General features: G+C 47.9%; 2 protein-coding genes and 1 long non-coding RNA gene across 13 annotated transcripts in view; 2 read left to right on the forward strand and 1 right to left on the reverse strand.

The window, feature by feature from the left end:
- The window catches only part of LOC146765136 (uncharacterized), a 39,782-nt gene extending 38,384 nt beyond the window's left edge, over positions 1–1,398 (reverse strand). Inside the window, exon 1 of the long non-coding RNA XR_014950200.1 lies at positions 1,327–1,398. This is a non-coding gene — a long non-coding RNA (uncharacterized LOC146765136). The remainder of the gene's footprint in view (positions 1–1,326) is intronic.
- HOXB3 (homeobox B3) overlaps positions 1–26,947 on the forward strand; it is a 46,505-nt gene that overhangs the window by 2,344 nt on the left and 17,214 nt on the right. For 4 of the 11 annotated variants that reach the window (XM_085561737.1, XM_085561743.1, XM_085561741.1 and 1 more), the window contains exons 1-3: positions 886–1,026; positions 11,380–11,517; positions 24,795–24,859. The gene's annotated coding sequence lies outside the window, so the exon portion shown is untranslated. Of the gene's footprint in view, positions 1–885; positions 1,027–11,379; positions 11,518–15,342; positions 17,271–24,523; positions 24,860–26,947 lie in introns of those variants that run through there. The other 7 variants (XM_085561739.1, XM_085561745.1, XM_085561746.1 and 4 more) reach the window with 3 other exon arrangements.
- HOXB4 (homeobox B4) lies at positions 907–4,829 on the forward strand. The gene is made up of 2 exons (XM_085561748.1): positions 907–1,549; positions 4,044–4,829. The coding sequence occupies exons 1-2, from the start codon at positions 1,243–1,245 to the stop codon at positions 4,559–4,561; spliced, it is 825 nt and encodes a 274-aa protein (XP_085417874.1). The 5' UTR covers positions 907–1,242; the 3' UTR covers positions 4,562–4,829.

A 26,947-nucleotide genomic window follows, 5' to 3' on the forward strand; every position in this document is an offset into this window, starting at 1 on the left:
GAGGGTTTGCAGAAAATCCCTTTAGGGCTCCTTTGGATTTGACCTCAGCTCAACTCCGGCGCTGCTGCGATCAAACTTTATCAGAGCTCCGAGATACGAGCGGAGCTGCGAGAGGGAATTTGGGGATTTGGGGATTTGGGGAGGGGGCGAGAGGGTCGCGGGCGTTGTTGCAGAGATTTCAGAGCGGGGCTCGCCCGCCTTTGCTTTAATTTGTGTGGTCTGGGCGCTGACAAGGATTAAAAAATAAATAAAAATTCTCCGTGCCGCCGCTTTGCTCCCTGCAGCTCCCGGCGCGTTTGGGGTCTGCCCGGAGGATTTGGGGGGTTCCTTGGGGGATTTCAAAGCTCGCCGTGGCTTTTGCAGCGCCTTTATGACGAGAAGGGCTCGGGGAAATCGCATTAGGCGCGGGCTAATTGGCTTTTGTAATTGTTCATCGAGTGCCGGGCTCCGGCCCCGAGCGCGGGCCGCTCCTGCCGTCCCCGAGCGGGCGGGATTTGGGATCTGGGATTTGGGATGGCCGGCACCCCGAATTAGCCGCTGAATTCCGTATCGATCCCCGGGCAGCCCGATCCATCTCTGCCAGCTCCCGCAATCCCCGGAGCCCCGCTCGGGGGGTGGCGACCCCGGCTCGGGGGTGGCGACCGCGGCTCGGCTTGCGGGGCGGGCGGGGGGAGGCAGCGCCCGGGATCCCCCCGCGAACCCCCCGAATTTTTACCTCGCCTGCTAATTATTCTCTGTTTGTCGGCTTTCCGAGGGGGGGCCGCTGTCCCCACCGCCCTCCCCGAGGCGAGGACACACCCCCGAGGGGTGTGGGCAGCCCGCGGGGCGCTGCGAGCCCGGGGCCGCCGGAGGGGCCGGGGGCGGCCGGGGGTGGCCGGAGGGGAGCGGACGGCCCCCGGCCGCCTCCCCGGGGATGCCGGGGGTCCCGGGAGAGCCCGGGCTGGGCAGGTTTCCTTATCCGGGGCTCGCCGTGGCCCTCGCCATTGGCCCGCGCTGTCACATGGACTCAACTTTGTTCACTTGACAGTAAGTAGGAGGGTTCCGCCGAACAGGAAAACGGGGAACGGCAGGCGGGGGGGTCGGGGGGCACAGGAATAAATTTTAAGGAGAGAAAGAGAGAGAGGGAGAGAGGGAGATACATATATATAGATATAGATAGATATACACACACACACACATATATATATATATACACGTAATTTTTTTCGCCCCCGCGCGCGCTCGCAAATCCTTAAGACATTAATGGCCATGAGCTCGTTCCTGATCAACTCCAACTACGTGGACCCCAAGTTCCCACCCTGCGAAGAGTATTCCCACAGCGATTACCTTCCCAATCACTCGCCGGAGTACTACGGCAGCCAGCGGCACGGCCAGGACGCTTTCCAGCAGCTCGGGGCCGCCTGCGAGGAGCGGCCGCTGCCGTCCTGCCGCGGCCCCGGCGCTGCCGGCGGGGCCGAGCCGCGGCCCGGCAGCCCCGGCCCGGCGCGGCGCGGCCGCGGCGCGGAGCCCGTGGTGTACCCCTGGATGAGGAAGGTCCATGTCAGCACGGGTAAGTCGGGGCCGCGCTCGCTTTCCGCCCGGAGTAGCACCTCGGAGTCTTGCAGGAATCTTCTTGTAAAAGGAGCGTTCGGCGGAGATTTACGAGCGCCCGTTTGCGGAGCGCTATAATTACATCCTCCATAAATTTTTATTGCTCTGCTTGGCCATGTGCCTTTGAAGTCTCTGTTACCATCCTCCTCCAGTTTCTTCCAGGCTACTTGGCTTTTTTTTTTTTTTTTAAGTTTTTTTCTCTCTCTCTTTTTTTTTTTTTTTTTTTTTTTTTACGGCTGTCCAATCTCCCTAAGTGAAGTTTTATGTTTTGGTAATTTGTATTTAAGTGGCGGATTGAGTAAAGTTTTACAATTTTCACCTCCCCTGCCCTCTTTTTTTTTTTTTCCCTCCCCTTTTTTTAACTCCTTTTTTTTCTCCTTTTTTCCTCCTCCCTTTCTTCCTCCCTTTTTTCTTCCTCCTTTTTTCCCTCCCTTTTTTTCCTCTATTTATTTCTTCCTTTTTCCCCTCTCTTTTTTTCCCTCCCTTTCCCCCTCCCTTTTTCCCCTTCTTTTTTTTCCTTCCCTTTTCGCCCCCCCCTTTTTTTTTCCTCTTTTTTTTATTTTTTTTTTTTAAGGGAGATATTTAACAAATCGCAGCTCCCGTTCTCGCCGGTTTTCCAGCGCTCAGGGGGAACTTTTGGGGGCAATTCCGCGCTGCTCTCGCAGAGCTGCGAGTGCAAAAAATGCGAATTTCCACACGCGGAGGGCTCGGAAAACGCGTCTAGGAAAAACCTTTGGGCAGGAATCCACGTCCAGCCATGAGGTGGAGATTTCCACATCGCTTCTGGGGGGATTTTTTAGAAAGTTTCCCTTTTTATTTTTATTTTTTAAAGCAAATCCCCCCTTCCAAAGAATGTGGGACACTTTTTTTTTTTTTTTTTTTTGTGATTTATTGAGGGGGGGGAAAGAACCCATTAAAGGAACAGCTCGGTAATTCTGCTTTTCTTTTTTTTCCCTTCTTTTTTTTATTTGCTTTCCCCTTATGTTTTTCCTTTTTTGTGTGTGTGTTCACCCCTCTTTTTTATTTTTTTGCATTTTCCCTTCATTTTTTCCTTTTTTGTGTGTTTTCACATATTTTCCACTATTCTTGTGTTTTCACATTTGTTACCATTTTTTTGGGGCGTTTTCACGTATTTTTTCCTTTTTTTTTTTTTTTTTTTTTTTGTATTTCCACATTTTTTTCCACTTTCTTTTATGTGTTTTCACATTTTCTCCCTCTTTTTTTTTTGTTTCTTTCCCATCTTTACCCCCTCTTTTTTTGTGTGTGTTTTTGCACATTCCCCCCCCCATTTCTTTTTGTACTTCCACATATTTCTCCCCATTTTTTGGGTGTATTTTCACTTATTTTCACCCTTTTTTTTTGTATTCCCACTTATCCCCCCTTTTTTTGTGTGTATTTCCACATCTTCCCCCCATTTTTCCCTATTTCCACATATTCCCCTTTTTTTTTGTATATTTCCACCTCTTTCCCCCCCATTTTTTTGGTGTTTTCACATATTTTTGTGGATTCCCATGTATCCCCCTCCATATTCTGATATTTCCACATCTTTCCCCCACTTTTTTTTTTTGTATTTCCCCATATCCCCCTCCAAATTTTGATATTTTCACATCTGTCTCCCCCCTTTTTTTTGTATTCCCACAAATCCCCCCCATTTTTAATATACTTCCCCCTTTTTTTTTAACATTTTCACATCTTTCCCCCCTTTTATTTTGCAATCCCACAACCCCCCCATTTTTTAATACACTTCCCCTCCTTTATTTTTTAACATTTTCACATCTTCCCCCCCCTTTTTTTTAAACATTTTCACATCTTCCCCCCCCTTTTTATCTATTCCCACAAACCCTTCCATTTTTAATATACTTCCCCCCTTTTTTTAACATTTTCACATCTTCCCCCCCCTTTTTATGTATTCCCACAAACCCTTCCATTTTTAATATACTTCCCCCTTTTTTTAACATTTTCACATCTTCCCCCCCCTTTTTATGTATTCCCACAAACCCTTCCATTTTTAATCTACTTCCCCCCTTTTTTTAACATTTTCACATCTTCCCCCCCCTTTTTATGTATTCCCACAAACCCTTCCATTTTTAATCTACTTCCCCCCTTTTTTTAACATTTTCACATCTTCCCCCCCCTTTTTATGTATTCCCACAAACCCTTCCATTTTTAATATACTTCCCCCTTTTTTTAACATTTTCACATCTTCCCCCCCCTTTTTTTTAAACATTTTCACATCTTCCCCCCCCTTTTTATGTATTCCCACAAACCCTTCCATTTTTAATCTACTTCCCCCCTTTTCTTTAACATTTTCACCTCTTTCCCCCCCTTTTTTTAATGCATTCCCACACCCCCCCCTTTTAAATACACATCCCCCCCTTTATTTTTTTTAACATTTTCACACCTTTCCCCCCTCTTTTTGTGTTTTCCCCCCGCTTTTCCCCGTGTGCCCCCAGTGAACCCCAATTTCTGCGGAGGGGAGCCGAAGCGCTCGCGCACGGCCTACACGCGGCAGCAGGTGCTGGAGCTGGAGAAGGAGTTCCACTACAACCGGTACCTGACGCGCCGGCGCCGCGTGGAGATCGCGCACGCGCTCGGCCTCAGCGAGCGCCAGATCAAGATCTGGTTCCAGAACCGCCGCATGAAGTGGAAGAAGGACCACAAGTTGCCCAACACCAAGATCAGGTCCGGCTCCTCCTCCTCCTCCTCCTCCTCCAACTCCTCCTCCTCCTCCTCCAACTCCTCCTCCTCCTCCTCCGGCTCCCTGCAGGCCCCACAAGGAGGATCCCAAGCGCAGATCCTACAGGGAGGATCCCAAATGCAGATCCCACAGGGATCCCAAAGGCAGATCCCACAAGGATGCCAAAGTCACATCCCACAAGGATGCCAAAGTCACATCCCACAAGGATCCCAAACTCCAATTCCACAAGGAGCATCCCAAAGTCGATCCCACGGACCGGTCGGCACCCTATAACCGCCCCGATGGATCTGTGTGTGTGTTTGGGGTGTGAACTCGTGTGAGTGCAGAGAGGGGAACGGGATAATTTTAATTTGTGTCATATTTAATGATTATTTGAACCGCGGGGAAGGCGGGGCTGCTCTTTGTTACCCAACGCCAGGATCAGGTCAACTCCTCCTCCGGCTCCCTGCAGGTCCCACAAGGACGATCCCAAAGGGACATCCCACAAGGAGGATCCGAAACACAGATCCTACAGGGAGGATCCCAAACGCAAATCCCACAAGGATGCCAAAGTCACATGCCACAAGGATCCCAAACCCAGATCCCTCAAGGATCCCAAACTCAAATCCCACAAGGAGGAGGATCCCAAATGCAGATCCTACAAGGAGGATCCCAAAGGCAGATCCCACAAGGATGCCAAAGTCACATGCCACAAGGATCCCAAAGGCAGATTCCTCAAGGATCCCAAACTCCAATCCCACAAGGAGGACGATCCCACAAGGCAGATTCCTCAAGGATCCCAAACTCCAATCCCACAGGGAACATCCCAAAGTCGATCCCATGGACCGGTCGGCACCCTATAACCGCCCCGATGGATGCGTGTGCATGTTTGGGTTGTGAACTTGTGTGAGTGCAGAGAGGGGAACGGGATAATTTTATTTTTATCATTTTTTAATGATTATTTGAACCACGGGGAAGGCGGGGCTGCTCTTCGTTACCCAACACCAGGATCAGGTCAACTCCTCCTCCGGTCCCACAGGGAGGATCCCGAAGTGACATCCCACAAGGAGGAGGATCCCAAAGGCAGATCCTACAGGGAGGAGGATCCCAAAGTAACATCCCACAAGGAGGATCTGAAACGCAGATCCTACAGGGAGGATCCCAAAGGCAGATCCTACAAGGAGGAGGATCCCAAACAGAGATCCCACAAGGAGGAGGATCCCAAACAGAGATCCCACAATGAGGATGATCCCAAAGGCAGATCCCTCAAGGATCCCGAACTCCAATCCCACAGGGAACATCCCAAAGTCGATCCCATGGACCACCTGCTGCCCTATAACCGCCCCGATGGACACGTGTGTGTGTCTGGGGTGTGAACTCGTGTGAGTGCAGAGAGGGGAACGGGATAATTTTAATTTGTGTCATATTTAATGATTATTTGAACCGCGGGGAAGGCGGGGCTGCTCTTTGTTACCCAAAGCCAAGATCAGGTCAACTCCTCCTCCGGTCCCACAAGGAGGATCCCGAAGTGACATCCCACAAGGAGGATCCGAAACACAGATCCTACAGGGAGGAGGATCCCAAACGCAGATCCTACAGGGAGGAGGATCCCAAACACAGATCCTACAAGGAGGATCCCAAACTCAAACCCCACAAGGAGGAGCATCCCAAAGGCAGATCCTACAAGGAGGAGGAGCACTCCAAAGGCAGATCCCTCAAGGAGGATCCCAAACGCGGATTCTACAGGGAGGATCCCAAAGGCAGATCCCACGAGGAGGATCCCAAAGGCAGATCCCACAGGGAGGATCCCAAACGCAAATCCCACGAGGAGGATCCCAAAGGCAGATCCCACAGGGAGGATCCCAAACACAAATCCCATGAGGAGGATCCCAAAGGCAGATCCCACAGGGAGGATCCCAAACGCAGATCCCACGAGGAGGATGCCAAAGGCAGATCCCAGAAGGATCCCAAACCCAGACCCCACAAAGATCCCAAACTCAAATATCACAAGGAGGAGGATCCCGAAGGCAGATCCCACAAGGATCCCAAACTCAAATATCACAAGGAGGAGGATCCCGAAGGCAGATCCCACTGGGAGGATCCCAAATGCAAATCCCACAGGGAGGATCCCAAAGGCAGATCCTACAGGGAGGATCCCAAACTCCAATCCCACAAGGAGGAGGATCCCAAAGTCGATCCCACGGACCCGTCGCCGCCCTATAACCACCCCGATGGACGCGTGCGCGTGTTTGGGTGTGAACTCGTGCGCGTGCCGGGAGGGAAACGCGATAATTCCAATTTTTATCATTTTTAACACTGATCTGAACCGCGGGGAGAGATGCGTGCTGGTTATTTCTGACCAATAATTTGAATTTTTCTCATTTTTAACGCCGATTTTAACCATCAGGTCAGACGGGGTGCTTGTTATTTCTGGCCAGAAATTCGAATTTTGATCATTTCTACGCTGATTTAAGTGGTGGGGACAGGTGAGGTGGCGTGGTGCTCGTTATTTACAACCAATAATTGGAAATTTTATCATTTTTTGCCAATTTTAACCATGGGGAAAGGTGGGTACTGGTTATTCCAGCCAATAATTTGAATTTTGATCACTTTATGCTAATTTTAACCACGAGGACAGGCGAGGGCTGGTTATTCCACCCAATAATTTGAATTTCTATCATTTTATGCCAATTTGAACCACGAGGACATGCGAGTTCTGCTTATTCCACCCAATAATTTGAATTTTGATCATTTTTACACCCATTTTTTGCGGCGAGGGGACAGCGCTCAGCACAAAGCCGGGAAGGGGAGGCCGGGAAGGGAATTTTTTTTGGGATTTGCCTGAGCTGGGTCCTTGTTTCATCCTTAATCACGCCAGCTCACCCCATTTGTCATGTTTACTCTGGCGTACAAAGGACGGACCTTATGTCTGCCATTACCCGACAGCCGCGCGCGCTAATAAATGAGCCTCAGTTTCTTCCACACCACTCCCTTTTTTATTTTTAATTATTTTTTCCTCCTTCTTTTCTCTTTTTTCCTCCTTTTTTCCCCTCTTTTTCCTCCTCCTTTCCCCCCCTTTTAAAATTTTTTTCAGTTTTTTCTGATTTTTCTTTTTCTCAATTTATTTTCTTTCTTTTTCTCATTTTTCCCCCCTCCCTTCTTTAAAATCTTTTTTCTCCTATTTTTACCTTCTTTTTTCTTTTTATTTCCTGTTTTTATTCTCTTTTCCCCCCTTTTCTTCCATTTTTTTTCATTTTCTTTATCAACTTTCTTCCCCTTCCTCTCTTTCCCCTTTCCCCCCTTTTTTCTTTGTTTATTGTACTTTCCCACTATTTTTCCAATTTTTAAATCAATTTTCTTCCCTCCTCCTCCTCTTTCACCTCTTCTCTTTTCCCTTTCCCCCCCTTTTAAAAATATTTTTCTTTTTTTTCTTTTCTTCTTTGATTTTCTTTCTTTATTTTGCTTTTTTCTCCCTTTTTTCTCTCTTCCCTCCCTTTTTTCCCCTTTTTAAATCAATTTTCTCTCCTCTCCTCCTTCCCCCCATCTCTTTCTTCACAACCACGAAGTTTCTGCCCCGCTGCCCCAAAGAGACCAAAGTGAGAGACAAAAAAAATCCAAAAAACACCAAAACTCAACAAATAACCCCAAAATCTCCTCCAGGGACTTGGGAACTCTGCGATACCGAGGGGGAAAAAATGGGGAAAAAAAAGAGAATTGTGTCAAGGAGGTGTTGGGGAAAGAAATGCAAAGAATGGCGAAGGATCAGACCTTTTATTTTGAATTTTTTGGGGTTTTTTTAACCCATCAGGTTCGTTGTGACCAGAGTGGGGTGGGGAGGGAGAGGGGAACTGGGATGGACTGGGATAAACTGGGATGGACTGGGATGGACTGGGATGGACTGGGATGGACTGGGATGAACTGGGATGGAACTGGGATGAACTGGGATGGACTGGGATGAACTGGGATGGACTGGGATGAACTGGGATGGAACTGGGATGGACTGGGATGGACTGGGATGAACTGGGATGGACTGGGATAGAACTGGGATAAACTGGGATGGACTGGGATGGACTGGGATAGAACTGGGATGGACTGGGATGGACTGGGATGGACTGGGATAAACTGGGATGAACTGAGATGGACTGGGATGAACTGGGATGGACTGGGATAGAACTGCGATGGACTGGGATGGACTGGGATGGACTGGGATGAACTGGGATGGACTGGGATAGAACTGGGATAAACTGGGATGGACTGGGATGGACTGGGATGAACTGGGATGGACTGGGATAAACTGGGATGGACTGGGATGAACTGGGATGGAACTGGGATGGAACTGGGATGGACTGGGATGGACTGGGATGGACTGGGATGAACTGGGATGGACTGGGATGAACTGGGATGGACTGGGATGGACTGGGATGAACTGGGAGCGCTCCCGGAGCTCCTCCCTGCCCCGATTTGGGGCTGAAAATGTGAATTTCGGGCCGGGGGGGAGGGGTGACCCCGACCCCCCCCACTCCTCCCTTTGTCCGGATTTACCTGGAAATTCCCAAAAAAACCCAAAACCACAACTCAAATAAATTTTCCATCGCCAAAATGCCCCTGTGTGGTTTTTTTCCGGGGGGAGCCAGGCTGGATTTGGGTTATTTAGCCGGAAAAATAAATATATTTCTTAAAAGCCGTGATTTAATCGGTTTATTTTGATTCTAAAATTATTTTTTCGGTTTTTTTTTGTTGTTGTCAGCAGCCCCCTAATGAAAACAAAAGATGTTTGAGCAGCTTTAAGTAGTGCTAAGCCTCGGATATTATGATTTATTTGTTCAAAACCCACATTAATTCTGTTTTTTCCCAACCCCAGACAAACCAGGGGCGCTCATTAACGCTTTGCTGCCTTGGGTTTCTCCGGAGATCTTTTTGTATTTATTTATTTATATTTATTTATTTATTATATTTTTTTTAAATCCCTCCTTCTCGGCGGTAATTAATGCATTAATGAGTCTAATTTTGGCACAGATGTTTCTGGGTGGTTTTTGATTTTTTTTGGGTGTATTTTGATTTTCGAAAGGCGCCGCGCCTGCGATAGCTCATGGCCTGACAAGCAAATAGATAATCAAGAAGACAAATGGCTCCTTTTGTGAGCCGCAGCTCTCGTATTAATTTTCATTTTCTTTTCGCGGCCAGGAAAGGAGCGAGGAGGGGAAAAAAAAAGAGAGAGGAAAAAAAAGAGTAAAAAAAAAAAAATAAGAGTGAAAAAAAAAGAGAGAAAAAAAAAAGAGTTAAAAAAAGAGGGGGAAAAAAAGACAAAACAATTAAAAAAAAAAGAGTAAAAAAAAAAGGAGTGAAAAAAAAGAGAGGAAAAAAAGACTAAAAAAAAATGAATGAAAAAAAGAGTAAGAAAAAAAGAGAGGTAAAAAAAAAAAGGGAAAAAGAGGAAAAAAAGAAAAAAAAAAGAAAAAAGAAAAAAACAGGAAAAAATTAAAGGGAGAAAAAAAGAGAAGAAAAACAGAGAGAAAAAAAATTTAAAAAGAAAAAAGGAAAAAGAGAGGGGAAAAAACAGAGAAAAGAGAGAAAAAAGAAAAAGGGATAAAAAAATTTAGAGAGAGAAAAAGAAAAAAAGAGAGGAAAAAAGAGGAAAAATGTTTTTAAAAATAGGAAAAATATTTTTAAAAGAGAAGATAAATAAAGAGAGAAAAAATTAAAAAAAATTAAAATAGAAAAAAGGAAAAAAAAAGAGAAAAAATAGAGGGGGAAAAGAGAGGAAAAAAGTAAAAAGAGGAAAAACAAAAGAGATGAAAAAGCAATATTAAAAATGAAAAAAAAAAAGCGAAAATAACGTGGCAGGAATGGGGAGAAAAAAGCAAATTATTGTCCTCGAGGGGGTGGGAGCAGCTGAAGGAAGAATGTTCGCCACTAAAATAATGGTGATGATGGCAATAAAAATATATTAAATGTAAATTTAAGTAGAAATGAATGTGTAAGTATAGGTGTAAATATAAATTGTGATTACGAATATAAATATATAAAGGTGGAGATATAAAATATAGCTATACGTGAATCTATGGATACAAATGTGTGTATAAAGAATAATAAAAATAGAAATAAAAGTAGAAGTAAAAAAAAATAAAAGTAAAAATAAAAAATAAAAATAAAAAATAAAAGTAAAAATAAAAATGAAATATTAAAAACTAAAACTAAAACTAAAACTAAAAATTAAAATTAAAATTAAAAAACCAATAACAAAAAATTAAAATGAAAATTAAGGATAAAAATAAAAATATTTTAAAAAATTTAAAAATTAAAAATAAAAATTTAAAAAATGAAGTGGCTTTGACTGGTTTGCTTGATATTCACGGAATCCTCCAAAAACCCCAAACAGGACCCAAATTTCGGCCCCGCTTCGCCCCCAGACAAAGGCAGGGCTGGGAATGTTTGAAAACTCAGCCTCTCCTCGTGTGAATAAAATAAAATAAACCAAAATCAAATCAAATCCCCCCCGCTACAAACACAACCCTGCTGCGCGTTTATTTTTATTTTTCCCTTTTTAATACTTTAAAATAAATAATATTCCCGCGGTCACATGGCCCAGGCTCCGCACGGTGTGATGGAAAAAAAAAAAAAATCGGATTTCTGGCCGGGTTTTTGTTGAATTCTGGCGGTTTTGGAGGTGGCGGCAGCGGAAGTCGCGGTTTCTGTTTGAATTTGATTTTCTCCTTTCTTCGCTCCGCTCTCCCTCCCTTTGATCCGCTGCGCTTGGGCACGGGGTGCGATTTTCGAGAGGAGGCTCCTAAGAATGGCCAAAAATGGGTGTTTAAAGCCAAAAAAAAAAACCCTAAAAAAAACCAAAAAAAAAAAAAAACCAAAAAAGAAGGAAAAAATATCAAAAAAGAGACATATGCTGGCAGGAATGCGGGGTCTGTGGGGGCAAAGCCGAGCTGGGGGAGCGTGAATGGGACGGAAGGGGGAGAAAAGGAGATTTCTATAGGACCGCAAAGTTCACAGCCATCAGCAGCGGACAGAAGGCGAGAAAAATGCGCGAATTATACAGAAAAAAATCATTAATCACTTCTTTTCTTGAAATACTTCTCCCTTTTCCCATTGTTATTCAACAGCGAATCTCCCGCTCAGCGTCTGGCGGCAAAAAAAGCACCCGGAGAACTGCGAGAGACCCGCAGGGGCGATGAGGAAAATCAGAATTAACAGGAATAATATTCCTAATGTGGCTAATAATAAATCCCCGAGCCCCAAAGGTGAAAAATTCTCTTTTTTTTTTTTTTGGTTGGGGGGAGGGGGGAGAAAAGCCAAATTCTCCCAGAGTTTGGAAGAAACCACCCCGAGCGTTGGAAAAAGGATTTGGGAGCGAAGCAGGTAACGGAGCTGCTCTCTTGGCGTGCCTTGGGGATGGGGTTTCCGCCAGAAATTGGGGTGAAATTCAGAGAAAAAAGCGAATTCTTAACAAATAGAGGCGGGAAGAGAAACTCCCCGCGAGCTCTCGCGCGGGGTTTTCCTTTTCTCCTCGGGTTTTGGGGCGGGTCTTGCTGGCGAGAAGGGTTTGGGATGTTTTTTTGGGAATTCCGTCTCGATTTGGGGCTGGGCGTGGTTGGGGTTTTGTTGGGGGGGCCCGGCGTGCTGGTTCCGGGTGGAGATTTGGGGGGTTTATGCTTAAAAATCGGGGATTTTTTCACGTTTTTTCCCGAGTTAAATCTCTCACGGGATGGTTTGGGGAGGGTTTGGTGGAGTGGCTGCTGGGTGTTCCGGGAAATGGGAATAATCCCGGTCTAAACTCTCCCGGGAAATGGGAATATTCTTGGTTTAAACTTCCCAGGAACTGGGAATATTCTCAGTTTAAACTGTCCCAGGAAATGCGAATATTCCCCAATTAAGCCCTTCCAGGAACTGCGAACATTCCCAGTTTAAACTGTCCCGGGAACTGAGAATATTCCCGGTTTAAGCCTCTCCCAGGAATATTCCCGGTTTAAAACTGTCCCAGGAACTGGGAGCATTCCCGGTTTAGGCCTGTCCCAAGACCATTCTGAGTTTAAGCCCGTCCCAGGAACATTCCCAGTTTAAACTCTCAGGAACAATCCCGGTTTAAACCATTCCAGGGGTATTCCCAGTTTAAACCGTCCCAGGAACTCTGAATATTCCCAGTTTAAACCATCCAGGCACATTCCTAGTTTAAACTCTCAGGAATATTCCCAGTTTAAATTCTTAGGAACATTCCCAGTCTAAACCCATCCCAGGAACATTCCCGGTTTAAACTCTCAGGAGCAATCCCGGTTTAAACCATTCCAGGGGTATTCCCGGTTTAAACCGTCCCAGGAACTCTGAACATTCCTGATTTAAACCTCCCCAGGAACACCCCCAGTTTAAGGCAATCCCAGGAATATTCCCGATTTAAACCACTCCGGGAACATTCCCGATTTAAACTCTCAGGAACACTCCTGATTTAAATCTGTCCCAGGAACATTCCCGATTTAAACTCTCGGGAACAATCCCAGTTTAAACCATTCCAGGGGTATTCCCGGTTTAAACTGTCCCAGGAATTCTGAATATTCCCGATTTAATACCCCCAGCCGTGCCGGGGCTGTGCAATCCCGGGATCGGGGCCGTGCAATCCCGGGATCCGGGGCCGTGCAATCCCGGGATCCGGGGCCGTGCAATCCCGGGATTTGGGCCGTGCAATCCCGGGATTTGGGCCGTGCAATCCCGGGATCCGGGCCGTGCAATCCCGGGATTTGGGCCGTGCAATCCCGGGATCCGGGGCCGTGCAATCCCGGGATCCGGGCCGTGCAATCCCGGGATTTGGGCTGTGCCGAGGCCGTGCAATCCCGGGATCCGGGCCGTGCAATCCCGGGATTTGGGCTGTGCCGAGGCCGTGCAATCCCGGGATCCGGGGCCGTGCAATCCCGGGATTTCGGCCGTGCCGGGGCCGTGCAATCCCGGGATCCGGGCCGTGCAATCCCGGGACTCGGGGCCGTGCAATCCCGGGATCCGGGGCCGTGCAATCCCGGGATCCCGGGGCTGTGCAATCCCGGGACCCCGGGGCCGTGCAATCCCGGGACTCGGGGCCGTGCAATCCCGGGATCCGGGCCGTGCAATCCCGGGATCGGGGCTGTGCAATCCCGGGATTTGGGCCGTGCAATCCCGGGATTTGGGCCGTGCAATCCCGGGATCGGGGCTGTGCAATCCCGGGATTTGGGCCGCTCCGGGGCCGTGCAATCCCGGGATTTGGGCCGTGCAGTCCCGGGATTTGGGCCGTGCAATCCCGGGATTTGGGCCGTGCAATCCCGGGATCGGGGCCGTGCAATCCCGGGATTTCGGCCGTGCCGGGGCCGTGCAATCCCGGGACTCGGGGCCGTGCAATCCCGGGATTTGGGCCGTGCAATCCCGGGATCGGGGCCGTGCAATCCCGGGATTTGGGCCGTGCAATCCCGGGATTTGGGCCGTGCAGTCCCGGGATTTGGGCCGTGCAGTCCCGGGATTTGGGCCGCTCCGGTGCCGCCGGCGGTGCGGGAAGGGCTCGGGGCCGGCCGGGCACGGCGCGGGACAAAGGCGGCCGGGCCGGGCCGGGGTCACGCCGGGGACACTTTCTGGCCGATTCGGCTTTTCCAGCCCGCGGGTGACCTCGCGAACCCCTTGACCTCCCCGGGCCGGACATTGTGCTGATGCCCCAGCGCAGCGAAACCCGGCCCTGGAGAATCCGCCAAAAAACTGGGCGGAAAAAAGTGGAAAAGTTGATTTATTTCTGCTTCTTCAGGGTTTCAGCGCTCTGGGCTTAACGGTGTTGCTCGTGTGGTTTGGGTGTATAAAAATCGGGGGTTTTGCGCCTTGTTTTGAGTTGGGAGAGGGGTTTTGGGTGATGGGTGAAGGTTTGGAGCTGCAATTTTGATTTTTTTTGGGGAAGGAAAATACCCAAAGGTAAAGGCCGAGTGGAGCGGAGCGGCCGCGGCCTGGGCTGATCTCTGCGCTGATTTTCAGAAATTCCTTTGTTTGAGAATCCCCCTCCTCCTCCTCCTCGTCCTCCTCCTCCTCGTCCTCCTCCTCCTCGTCCCGCTCCCGGGGCGCTCGGAGCAGCGCGGGGATCCCCGCGGGAGCCGGGAGTCACCCCAAACCCCCCCAAATCCATCCTCTGAGTCCTTTCTTATCCCTGCCCAAAAACGGGGAAAAAACCAACCCCAAATGCCGGGATTGGATAAAAAATCCAACCAAAAATGGCAAAATTGGGGTAAAATAATGCCACCAAAACTGGACAAAAAAAATCCACTCGAAAATCCCCCCAGTGATCCCCAAAACTGGACCCCAAAAACACCCAAATATCCCTAAAATTGGAGCAAAAAATCCACCCAAAGATGGCCAAAACTCTACCAAAAATCCCCCCCAAAGATCCCCAAAATTGGATGAAAACCCCCCCCAAATATCCCCAAAATTTGAGGAAAGAATCCCTGAAAGATGGCAAAATTAGACAAAGTAATCCCCCCAAAGATCCCCAAAGTGGACCCAAAATCCCCTCAAAATCCCCAAATTGGACCAAAAGTCCCAAAATTGGACAAGAAAATTCCCCAAAGATCCCGAAACTGGACCGAAAAATCCCCCCCAGAAGTCCCAAATTGGACCAAGGATCCCCAAATTGGACCATAAATCCCCCCAAGAAGTCCCAAATTGGACGAAGAATCGTCGAATTGGACCAAAAAATTCCCCACATTGAGCCCAAAATCCCCCAACTGTCCCCAAAACCCCCCAACTCTCCCCAAAAATTGTGCTCGCGCGAGGAAACGGCGGAGCTCCACCCCCAGCGGGCTGCGGGGGCTGCAGGGAGGCGCAGAAAAATCGAGGAAAATTCAATGTATTGGCGGCTGGCGGCCGGAGCCGCGGGCGCGGGGAGGGGGCGGCGGGTCCCGGTGTCCCGGGGACGCTCCGGCTGCCCGAGACGCCGCTCGGGGCCGTTCCCAGCGCCGCTGGCAGATTTACGAGGCGCGATGGGGAAGGGACGGCGAGCCCTTCCATCAATCGCGCTGCACAAACGCGGGTTTGTCTTCACAAAGGCGACGCCTTTGATCGCCGCACCTCCGAGGGCTCTCCCCGCCCTTCGAGGGCTTTCAAAACACAACAAAACGAAAATTCGCCGAACCTAAAATGAGGTTTTTTGGTTGTTTTTTCTTTTTTTTTTTTCCATGAAACCAGCCCTAAAAATGCCAGCGGAGGGGAAGGCTCGGGGGTTCCGCGCTCCGTTTGCTGCCTGGGGTGGCTCCGTTCCCTTTTGGTGTTGTTCTTTTTTCTCTTTTTCAATGTTTTTCAATGTGTTCACCCGTTTTTTCAATGTGTTTACCCGTTCACGCGCGGTTTATGAGGCGAAAAAAAGGGAAAAAAAAAAGAAAAAAAAGTTTTTAATGGAGTGAAAGTTGCGGCTTCTGAACTGAGCTGAAGTTCTCCGAAATTTCCCTCTCCTCCCCCGCGGAATTTCCGCGCTCGGAGCATCCCCAGGGAACTTTTAAAAATCGGATTTTTTGTCCCTCCCAGCCCCGCACTCGATAAAATCGATGCAGAAATCATCGGGGGTTTTTGAAACCCGAGCGTTTCCCGGGCCGTTCTCCTTCCAGCGAGCCCCAAAATCCGCTTTTTTAGGCTTTTAATTCTTCCTTTTTTGCCTTTAATTCCAGCTCCCTCCAGGATTTATCCCGGCAGGGATTTGGGATTTGGGAATTTGGGGTGCTCTGGGCTGGCCCCCGAGGCTCTCGGGCTCTGCTCGGTGCCAATTTTTGGGGGGATCCCTTCCAAACTTTGGTCCCAAATTGGACCAAAATCCCCCCAAAATCCCCAAACTGGAACAAAGATCCCCAAATTGGACCAAAAATCCCTCAGAAATCCCCAATTGGACAAAAAAATCCTCAAACTGGACCAAAACTCCCCCCAAAATCCCCAAATTGGACCAAAAATCCCCAAACTGGACCAACTCTCCCCCCCCAATCACTAAATTTGGCCCAAAATCTCCCCAAAAAGCCCAAATGGGACCAAAAAAATCCCCAAACTGGACCCAAAAATTGGGATTTCCTGAGGAAACCTCACTGGGTTGCTCTCCCTGGGCTCCGCGGCCTTTGCCAGCGCTCTCCTTTGTTGCTCTCCCCCTCTCTGTCTCCGTCTCTTTCTTTTGCTTTATTTCCCAGGATTCTCGCACTTGGCCGCTCTCCTCAGCCTCAAAATTTGATTTTTTCCCTCTTTTTTTCCCCCCGCCCTTCTCTCCCTCCCTAACTCGATCAAGTCCGGCCAAATAACAACAGCGGCCTGGGAATCCGGGGGAGCTGAGAGCTTTTCCAAATAGGAATAAAAATATTTCAGCAGCTTTGGGAGCCTGGAGCTGTTGTGCGTTCAGGGCACACAGAGATTTGTGATCAAAATCTCGGCGTGCACAGAGAGAAAAAAAAATCAAAAATCGGGGAAAATCGGGATTTGCTCTGGTTGAACCCAAGTCCAACAAAGCCGAGTTGCAGAAAGGGTTTAGGGAAAGGTTGGAAATCACTCAGGGTGGGGAAATCACCCCAAAATCGCGTTGTTTGACACAGAATTGGGTGCCCCGAGCCGCGCAGAGGATCCGCGGCCGCCTTGGGGTGGAAAGTTGTTGGAAAAAAGGCAAAAAAAAAAAAAAAATCGCTGTTCCGGTGGAAGGTCAGAGTGGTCCTCGGAGTGCGGAGCAGAGACCCCCTTCCCCCTTCCCCATCACGTGGCTCATTAAATAATTAATGCCGAGCTTGCAGAATTGAAATGTGTTCGGCAGGAAAATCCCAGCCGCCGGCTCCTCCTGACGTGAAATTCAACTGTCCTTTAAAAAACAGGGAGCAGAGGGAAGGGAAAGGGAGAGGGGAGAGGGAGGAAAAAAAAATAATAAAAGGGGAGAGGGAAGAGCGAGAGGAGGGAGAGAAAGAGGGGGAGAGAAGGAGGAGAGAGGGAAGGATCGGCAATAAAACAATTCTGGGGCTGCGCCGAGCACGCCGAGGGCTGGATTATTGTAAGTAGCGGGGGCTCCGAGCGCGTCCGTGTGTCCATGTAAATTTATTGTTTGTTATTAATGTTATTGTCGTAAAATGTGACAAATCGCCGGCTTCATTTCCTCCCATTCCTCTCCGCGCGGGGCTCTGTGTGTTTATACCCACCGAGGCATTTCATTGATATTTTTAGGAATATTCTCCCCTCCTCGCAGCCTCTCTCTCTCATTTTTTTTTTCCCTTCTTCCCCCCTTTCTTGATTTATGACAATAAACATGTCAGCGGCGGCGCGGCTGCCATTGTGCGCGTGTTTCGGGCAGAGCCGGCTGTTCTTGCTGGCTCTGGCCGAGATAAATCATTTTTGGTCCGGGCCCAGCGAAGTGCGAGCGCCGCGGGCCGGGCGCGGCTCTGCGCTGCCGGCGCCGCCAGCCCCGAGCTCCTCAATTACGGCCCCCGTGATTAGCAATTAAACAGAGATTTGGATCAATCTCTGGAGTGTAAAGCTCGGGAAAGAGCGCGACCGTAATATCAAAATCGCAGCGCGGCCGTGTCCCTTTATCGCGCTGGGCTCGTCTCATCCCTTCCCTCCCCGCGTCCCTCCGCAGCCCTCCGCGCACTGTGCTCCGGCGATTCCCCCCCAGAATACTGGATTTCGGGGTGAAAAATGGGAGCAAAGCGAAATTATTTGATTGCAAAAATTATTATTGTAAAAATCATTATTGTAAACTTATTTTTGTAAAATTATTTATTATTGTGAATGTTAATTTTTATTTATTTGATTTTTTATTATTTTATTTTATTTTATTTTATTTTATTTTATATTATTTTATTTGATTTTTTTGTTATTTTATTTTATTTTATTTTATTTTATTTTATTTTATTTTATATTTTATTTTATTTTATATTTTATTTTATTTTATTTTATTTTATATTATTTTATTTTATTTTATTTTATTTTATTTTATTTTATTTTATTTTATTTTATTTTATTTTATTTTTTATTATTTTATTTTATTTTATTTCATTTTATTTTATTTTATTTTATTTTATTTTTTATTATTTTATTTTAATTAGTTTATTAGTTTATTAGTTTATTTTTATTATTTCTAAGCCATCAAAGCGGGTCTGGGAGGGGGCTCTGCCTCACAACCAGGGGGGTCCGGGGCGCTGCCGAGTGACCCCGAATTGTCCCCAAAAGCCCTGGAAGGACAGCGAGGGGCTCAGCGCCTTGTGCGGCGATCCCTGAGCTTTTCCAGGGATTTTTTTGGGCTCTTTTTTTGGGAATTTTTTTGGGACGTGGAGAGGTTGAGGAGCAAAGTTGGAGAAAGAGCCCGAGGGTCGCGTTTCCCTCCAGGAGCCCGGCCTGGGCTTCACCTCGGGATAAAAAAAGCGAATTTCGAGGGGAAAAGCGCCCAAAAATGAATTTAAAACAGCAGAACCCGCCCGGGGCAGCTGCAAATCGCGAATTGCGAGGGGGAAAGAGCCCAAAAATGAATTTAAAACAGCAGAACGGGAAATCTCCGTCCAGCTGCCCAGGGGGCGAAATTTGCGTCCCGAAAAGGGGCAGCGCATCCCCCGCTCATTCCCGCGCATCCCCCGCGCATCCCCCGCGCATCCCCCGCGCATCCCCGCGCATCCCCCGCGCATCCCCCGCGCATCCCCCGCGCATCCCCCGCGCATCCCCCGCTCATTCCCCGCGCATCCCCCGCGCATCCCCCGCGCATCCCCCGCGCATCCCCCGCGCATCCCCCGCGCATCCCCGCGCATCCCCCGCGCATCCCCGCGCATCCCCCGCTCATTCCCGCGCATCCCCCGCGCATCCCCCGCGCATCCCCGCGCATCCCCGCGCATCCCCCGCGCATCCCCGCGCATCCCCCGCGCATCCCCCGCGCATCCCCCGCGCATCCTCCGCTCATTTCCGCGCATCCCCCGCGCATCCCCCGCGCATCCCCGCGGGTGCGGAGGCAGCTGAAGGGGAGGCAGGAGGGCGAGCTCGCGGTTTTGTGGCTTTTTATTTTCGGTATATATATTTTTTTTAATGTGCTTGACAAGCTCCGGCACGCGCGGAGTCAATAAAAGTGCCGGCGGCAGCGCGGAGGAAACGCCGGCCGCGGATCCTCGGCGAGAATTCCGAGCTTCTCCCTGGCCGGCCGCGGGTGCGGAGCGCTGCTGCCAGAACAAACCTTTACAGAGAATTAGAGCGGCTCCGGAGCCACGAAATATCCAGGGACATCCAGGGACTGAGCCACAAACGCGGCATCGCTCCGTGTCAGAGCCCGGATTCATTTCAGTTCTCGGATTTCCGTGGCTGCGGAACCCCTCCCCACTCCCCTCCCCCCCTTATTTTATTTTATTTTATTTTATTTTATTTTATTTTATTTTATTTTATTTCATTTTATTTCATTTTATTTCATTTTATTTTATTTTTAATTAATTTTTAAAAATCAAATTTATTTTATTTTATTTTTTATATTTTATTTTATTTTATTATTTTATTTTATTCTATTATATTATATTTTATATTTTATATTATTTTCATATTTTATTTTATATTTTATTTATTTATTTTTTATTATTATTATTATTATTATTTTGTTGCATTTAAAAAAAATATAATATTTTTGTCCTCTCGGTTTGGGACTGTGACCGTGAGAAATCGGCCCTGGGAGGGGGCCCAGCCCAGAGCCCCCCGAGCTTTACCCCGATGCCGGGGTTGGTTTGTGCCCTCAGGAATGGGAGTCCCGGGGGGACCCCAGACCCCGAATTGAGCCCGGCCCCGGGGAGGGGCTCCGGGCCGGGATGGGACCCCCGGGGACCCCCGGGGACGCCCGGGCCAGGGGGACACCCCAGGAACGAGGGGCTGAGGAGCCCCAAAGCCCAGGGAAAATCCGTGAGAGACCCCAGACCCAAACTGGGACCCCGAACCCGGGGGGACCCCGGACCCAAACTGGGACCCTGAACCAGGGGGGACCCCCGACCCAAACTGGGACCCCAGACCCAAACTGGGACCCTGAACCAGGAGGGGACCCCAGACCCAAACTGGGACCCCGAACCGGGAGGGGACCCCAGACCCAAACTGGGACCCCGAACCCGGGGGGACCCCAGACCCAAACTGGGACCCTGAACCAGGAGGGGACCCCCGACCCAAACTGGGACCCCAGACCCAAACTGGGACCCTGAACCAGGAGGGGACCCCCGACCCAAACTGGGACCCCAGACCCAAACTGGGACCCTGAACCAGGAGGGGACCCCCGACCCAAACTGGGACCCCAGACCCAAACTGGGACCCCGAACCGGGAGGGGACCCCAGACCCAAACTGGGACCCCAGACCCAAACTGGGACCCCGAACCGGGAGGGGACCCCAGACCCAAACTGGGACCCTGAACCAGGGGGGAACCCAGACCCAAACTGGGACCCCAGACCCAAACTGGGACCCTGAACCAGGGGGGAACCCAGACCCAAACTGGGACCCCAGACCCAAACTGGGACCCCGAACCCGGGGGGACCCCAGACCCAAACTGGGACCCCAGACCCAAATTGGGACCCTGCACCAGGAGGGGACCCCAGACCCAAACTGGGACCCAGAGCTAATAATTGGCGATTTCGGGCGGCTGGAGCGAGCGGGTCCCATCGATTCCGGGGCACTCAGCCCCGGCTCCGCGCCTGCCACCCCCGGAACGTGCGGCTGCGTCGGCGCCGCGCTCGGCCCCGCGGAAATCCCCGTCCGTGTCCCTGTCCCTGTCCCTGTCCCTGTCCCTGTCCCTGTCCCTGTCCCTGTCCCATCCCTGTCCCTGTCCCTGTCCCTGTCCCTGTCCCTGTCCTGTCCCTGTCCCCGTCCTGTCCCTGTCCCATCCCTGTCCCTGTCCCTGTCCCATCCCTGTCCCTGTCCCTGTCCCTCTCCCTCTCCCTGTCCCCGTCCGTGTCCCTGTCCCTGTCCCTGTCCCTGTCCCCGTCCCTGTCCCTGTCCCTGTCCCTCTCCCTCTCCCTGTCCCTGTCCCTGTCCCATCCCTGTCCCTGTCCCTGTCCCTCTCCCTCTCCCTGTCCCCGTCCGTGTCCCTGTCCCTGTCCCTGTCCCTGTCCCTGTCCCTGTCCCTGTCCCTGTCCCTCTCCCTCTCCCTGTCCCTGTCCCTGTCCCTCTACCTCTCCCTGTCCCTGTCCCTGTCCCTGTCCCTGTCCCTCTCCCTCTCCCTGTCCCTGTCCCTGTCCCTCTCCCTCTCCCTGTCCCCGTCCGTGTCCCTGTCCCTGTCCTGTCCCTGTCCCCGTCCTGTCCCTGTCCCATCCCTGTCCCTGTCCCTGTCCCATCCCTGTCCCTGTCCCTGTCCCTCTCCCTCTCCCTGTCCCCGTCCGTGTCCCTGTCCCTGTCCCTGTCCCTGTCCCTGTCCCTGTCCCTGTCCCTGTCCCTGTCCCCGTCCCTGTCCCATCCCTGTCCCTGTCCCCATCCCCGTCCTGTCCCTGTCCCTGTCCCTGTCCCTGTCCCTGTCCCTGTCCCTGTCTCTCTCCCTCCCCTCCCTCCCCTCCCCTCCCCTCCCATTAACGCCGCAAAGCGACTCAACAGCGCCGGAATCGGGAATTTATCGCGGGCGGCAGGGGAGGCTTCGTTCACATCAAAGCCCCGCGGAGGAAAAAACCAAAAAAAGGAGGATGAGGAGGAAATGGGAGGTTTAGGGAGGTTCGGGAGCGGGGCAGAGGCTGCTGCCCCCGCCTGTGACATGCTTGATGAGTTTGATGAGTTTGATGAGTTTGATGACTTTGATGAGTTTGATGAGTTTGATGAGTTTGATGAGTTTGATGAGTTTCGAGGCTCTCGGCATCGTGGAGGCGGGGTCAGCCAGGCCGGGGGCTGCCGCATTTATTTTTTTAATTTTTTAATTTCCTTTTTATTTTTATTTTGTTATTATTTTTAAAATTTTTTATTTTTTTATTTTTTACTTTTAATTTATATTTTTAATTTTTAACTTTTTTATTTTTTTTTACTTTTTACTATTTATTTATTTATTTATTCATTTTTATTTTTTACTTTTTACGTTTTATTTTTTTTTTTAATTTATTTACTTATTTATTTATTTTTAATTTACTTTTTATTTTTATAATTTCTTATTTTTAAACCCCAGGCCAACACGAGCGGCAGGCGGCCGAGACAAAAGGGAAGATCTCGGTGGCTTCGCAGCCAAACAGGGCAAAGTTTGGCAGCGGGGAGGGTTTTGCTTTGAAGTTTTCTCTTTTTTTTTTTGGCCGTGCAGGGAGGAGGGAGAGGAGGGGGACAGGACAGAAATAAAAGGCAACAAGGGCGTTTCAACACTTCCCTGCTCGCCAGCACCCCGAGATGAAAAGCGAGGCAATAAATCAGAGAACCAGAGGCCCGGGTGGCGATTTGCCTCTTTTTTTTATTATTTATTTTCCTTTTTTTTTTTCCTTTTCTTTTTTTTTTCTTTCCCATTCCCTTTTTTTCTTTTTTTTTCTTTCCCATTCCCTTTTTTTCTTTTTTTTTTTCCTTTCCCATTCCCTTTTTTCTTTTTTTTTTCTTTCCCATTCCCTTTTTTCTTTTTTTTTTCCTTTCCCATTCCCTTTTTTTCTTTTTTTTCTTTTTTTTCTTTTTTTTTTTTTCCTTTCCCATTCCCTTTTTTTCCTTTTTTTCCCGTGGAAATGAGGGAGGGCAGAAGGAGAAATCCCCGCTCGCGGCTCCTTTCCGATGCGGAATCCAGCGGGGATTTCCCGGCGCTCGGAGCTCCCGGGAGAAGCCGGGAAAAACTCCGGGGGAAATTCTGGGATTTTGGGATGGAAATGCGGGATGGGGACCCCGGAGCGGCGCCTCCCTCCCGCCCCAGCGCCTGGAGGGGTTTTTGGGATGGGGAAGGTTCCCCCCGGCAATTCCCGGCGGGTTTTGGGGCGCAGCAGCCGCGGCAGCATCGCCCGGACCCGAATTCCCTCTCTCAGCTCCGGGCTGCAAATAACCCCGAAATAACCCCAAAATAACCCAAATATAACCGCGAAATAACCCCAAAATAACCCCAAAATAACCCCAAAATAACCCAAATATAACCCCGAAATAACCCCAAAATAACCCAAATATAACCCCAAAATAACCCCAATATAACCCCAAAATAACCCAATATAACCCCGAAATAACCCAATATAACCCCGAAATAACCCCGAAATAACCCAAATATAACCCCGAAATAACCCCAAAATAACCCCAAAATAACCCCAAAATAACCCCAATATAACCCCGAAATAACCCCAAAATAACCCCAAAATAACCCCAAAATAACCCAAATATAACCCCGAAATAACCCCAAAATAACCCCAAAATAACCCAGATATAACCCCACAATAACCTCAAAATAACCTCAAAATAACCCCAAAATAACCCCAATATAACCCCCAAATAACCCCAAAATAACCTCAAAATAACCCCGAAATAACCCCCAAATAACCCCAAAATAACCCCAAAATAACCCAAATATAACCTTAAAATAACCTTAAAAATAACCCCAATATAACCTCAAAATAACCCCAAATAACCCCAATATAACCTCAAAATGACCCCAATGTAACCTCAAAATAACCCCACAATAACCTCAAAATAACCCCAAAATGACCCCAAAATGACCCCAAAATAACCCCACAATAACCTCAAAATAACCCCAAAATAACCCCAAAATGACCCCACAATGACCCCACAATGACCCCAACCCAACCTCTTCTCGCCGCTCTGGGGCTCCCGGCGCCTCTCCCCTTTTCCGGCATCCCAAAAATCCCCAAAATCCCCGGGAAAGGCGCTGGAACCCCAACCCGCGGCGGCTTGGCCAAAATTCCAATTCCGCTCCCTCCCCTCCTCTCTCCCTCTCTTCCCTCCCGTTTTTCTCGGTTTTTTTTGGTTTTTTTTAATTTTTCCCTTTTTTTCCCGGGCCAGATGGAATCGATTCCCGTCGTGCCGCTGAAGGCCCGGCTGGAAAAAGCGGAATTTTGGTTCCCTCTCGCAGCTCCCCTTGTCACTCACGCCGCAGCCCCGCTCGCAAAATTGGAATTTTCCCGAAACACAAACAGATCCCAGCCGCTCCCCAGTGGGGGAGGGATTTTTGGGGAATTTTCCCCTTTTTTTGGTTTTTTTTTTTGGAAGTTTTCCCCCTTTTTTTTGGTGTTTTTCGAGAGTTTTTTCCTCATTTTATTGTATTTTTTCCCAGCTTGCCTCCCCCCTCTCCCAGCTGGGCTCCTCATCCTCGCCACAATTTGATTTTTATTTTTATTTTTTCATATTTTGGGGAGTTTCCCCCCCCTTTTTTTTGGGTTTTTTTTTGAGAGTTTTCCCCCCAGTTTTATTGTATGTTTTCCAGCTCACCACGTTCTCTCCCAGACACAATTTGATTTTTTTTGCGTGATTATTTCATTTCTTCTCCACCTCCAGCCCGAACGAGTCCCCAAAAAATCCCCCAAAAATTAAAAAAAACCCCAAACCCCCAAAGCATCTTTGAGAGGGGGAGAAAAAAAAAATCACAACCCAGTGGGGGTGAAATAAATCAGATTTTTCTTCATTTTCCTGCTCCAGAGAGGAATCCTCTGCACCCCGAGCCGGCTTTTTCTGCTTCCCCTCGGATTCGCGGAGTCTCACAGGTAAGAAGTTGAAATAAAATAAAATAAATTAAATTAAAATAAAATAAAATTAAGAGCGAGCTGGAATTAATCGCTGCGAAAGCTTCGCCGAGGCTCCACCAGGAGCCTCAAATTAACCCCGATGCCTTCGGGGAAGCTGAAAAGGAGCAAAAAATGATCCAAAACGCGGTTTTTTCCCCCCCAAAAAAGTTTAATTTTATTTTTCCCGGGACACATTTGTTAAAGATTTCTCACCTCCAGTTCGGTTTGGGAAAAAAAAGATCAAAAACAAAGAAAAAAAAGCAAAAAAAAAAACCCAAAAAACCCTAAAAAAAGTTCTGAAAGCGCAGAAGTCCCGGCCCGGTGATTTATGGCCCCAGCGAGTTTTTGTTTACTCGGAGCAAACTCTAATTACAAAAAAAAAAAGGGAAAAAATAGAAAAAAAAGGGGAAAAAAGAGATTTTTTTTTCCCTGCTGGAGCTGCCAGAAAACATCTGGGTGCTTCTCCTTGGGCGGCGCGGAGGTTGAGGCTGCTGAAAATTCGGATTTTTGGGGATTAAAAAGACGCGGATTGGAGGAAAATTTAAATTTTGGAGCTTCCCGGGCAGGGGGGGAGGCGGAAAACGCCCCCAAAGGCCGGGAGGGAGAAAGGACAGAGGGAATTTGAATTATTTATTCCCATTTTTGCCCAAATTTTCTGTCTCAGGGAATAAAAATTCCGCTCTCCCTCCTCCCCCAGCCAGGGTATTTAAAGGCGAGACAGAAAAATCCTCGGTGGGGCGGGGAAAAGAAAAAAAAATCAGAAAATCGAATTAAAGCGGCGAATTTTTGGGTTAAATTGTAATATTTTTGTGCCCTCCGGAGCGAGAGAAGAACTCGGGAAGCGCTGCCAGAGCTCAGAATTCCCAAATTCCTCAGCTCGGAAAGTTTTTATTTTTCATGTTTATTTTTAATTTTTTATTATTATTATTTTTACTTTTACTTTTACTTACTTTTTAAATTTATTTTTTTAATTTTTTTTTCTTATTTCTTATTTCTATTTCTGTTTTCTATTTTTTATTATTTTTTATTTTTATTTTCTAAAAATTGCTCAGCATCCCCGCTTGGCAATGATCTCCCTTCGCCTCCAGCCAAACTCGAATTTTTAATTTGATTTGATTTTTTTTATTCGATTCGATTTTGGATTTTGATTTTCAACCCGAATATTTATCGGATTTAATATTGAATTTCTTTATTTCTTATTAATGAGACCCGCGGAGGAAGCGCAGGCCCGGAGCGGCCGCGCTTTAATTGATTTTCTCATTAATCACGCGGCTGATGAAGAAGCGGCAGTAAATGGATTAAATTGATATTAATGAGAATTTGCTGCTCTTTAACCGCGCGGGGCCGCGGCTCCTGCGGGACGGCAGATTTTGGGGGAATTTGGATTTCTTGGATTTATTTCCTCACCTTCCTGAGCGGCTTCTTCCCCTCTCCCTAAAAAATAATCCGAATTTTATTCCTGGTGTGGAGGAGGGAGCTGAGCCCCTCGAATATTTTATTTTATTTTATTTTATTTTATTTTATTTTATTTTATTTTATTTTATTTTATTTTATTTTATTTTATTTTTATTTTATTTTATTTTATTTTATTTTATTTTATTTTTATTGTATATTATATTTTATTATTTAATTTTATTTCGTTTTAATATTTTATTTTATTTTATTTTGTTGTATCTTATATTTTATTTTTAAATTTTATTTTAATTTTTATTATTTTATTTTATTTTATTTTATTTTATTTTATTTTATTTTACTTTATTTTATTTTATTTTATTTTATTTTACTTTATTTTATTTTATTTTATTTTATTATTTTAATTTTTAAAAACTATTATTCTTAAATTTTTTTTTTTTTAAGAAAAATGAATTTATTTGGGTTTCCCCCCTTGTGCGTCACCTCAGCATTTCCGGGAGCATCTTTTGGGAATTTTTGGGGCGGATTTTGGCAGGAACGGGATTTAACCCCTTCGCTGCCTCCCGCTCCCAAATTCCCCCATTAAAAATTAACGCGCGGCTCCGGCTGACCACGGGCGCTTTGATGAGAACAGCAAAAAAAGAGATTTTAACC

This window comes from Lonchura striata, chromosome 27 (assembly GCF_050655825.1).
Source record: "Lonchura striata isolate lonStrDom1 chromosome 27, ASM5065582v1, whole genome shotgun sequence".
NCBI classification, from domain to species: Eukaryota; Metazoa; Chordata; class Aves; order Passeriformes; family Estrildidae; genus Lonchura; species Lonchura striata.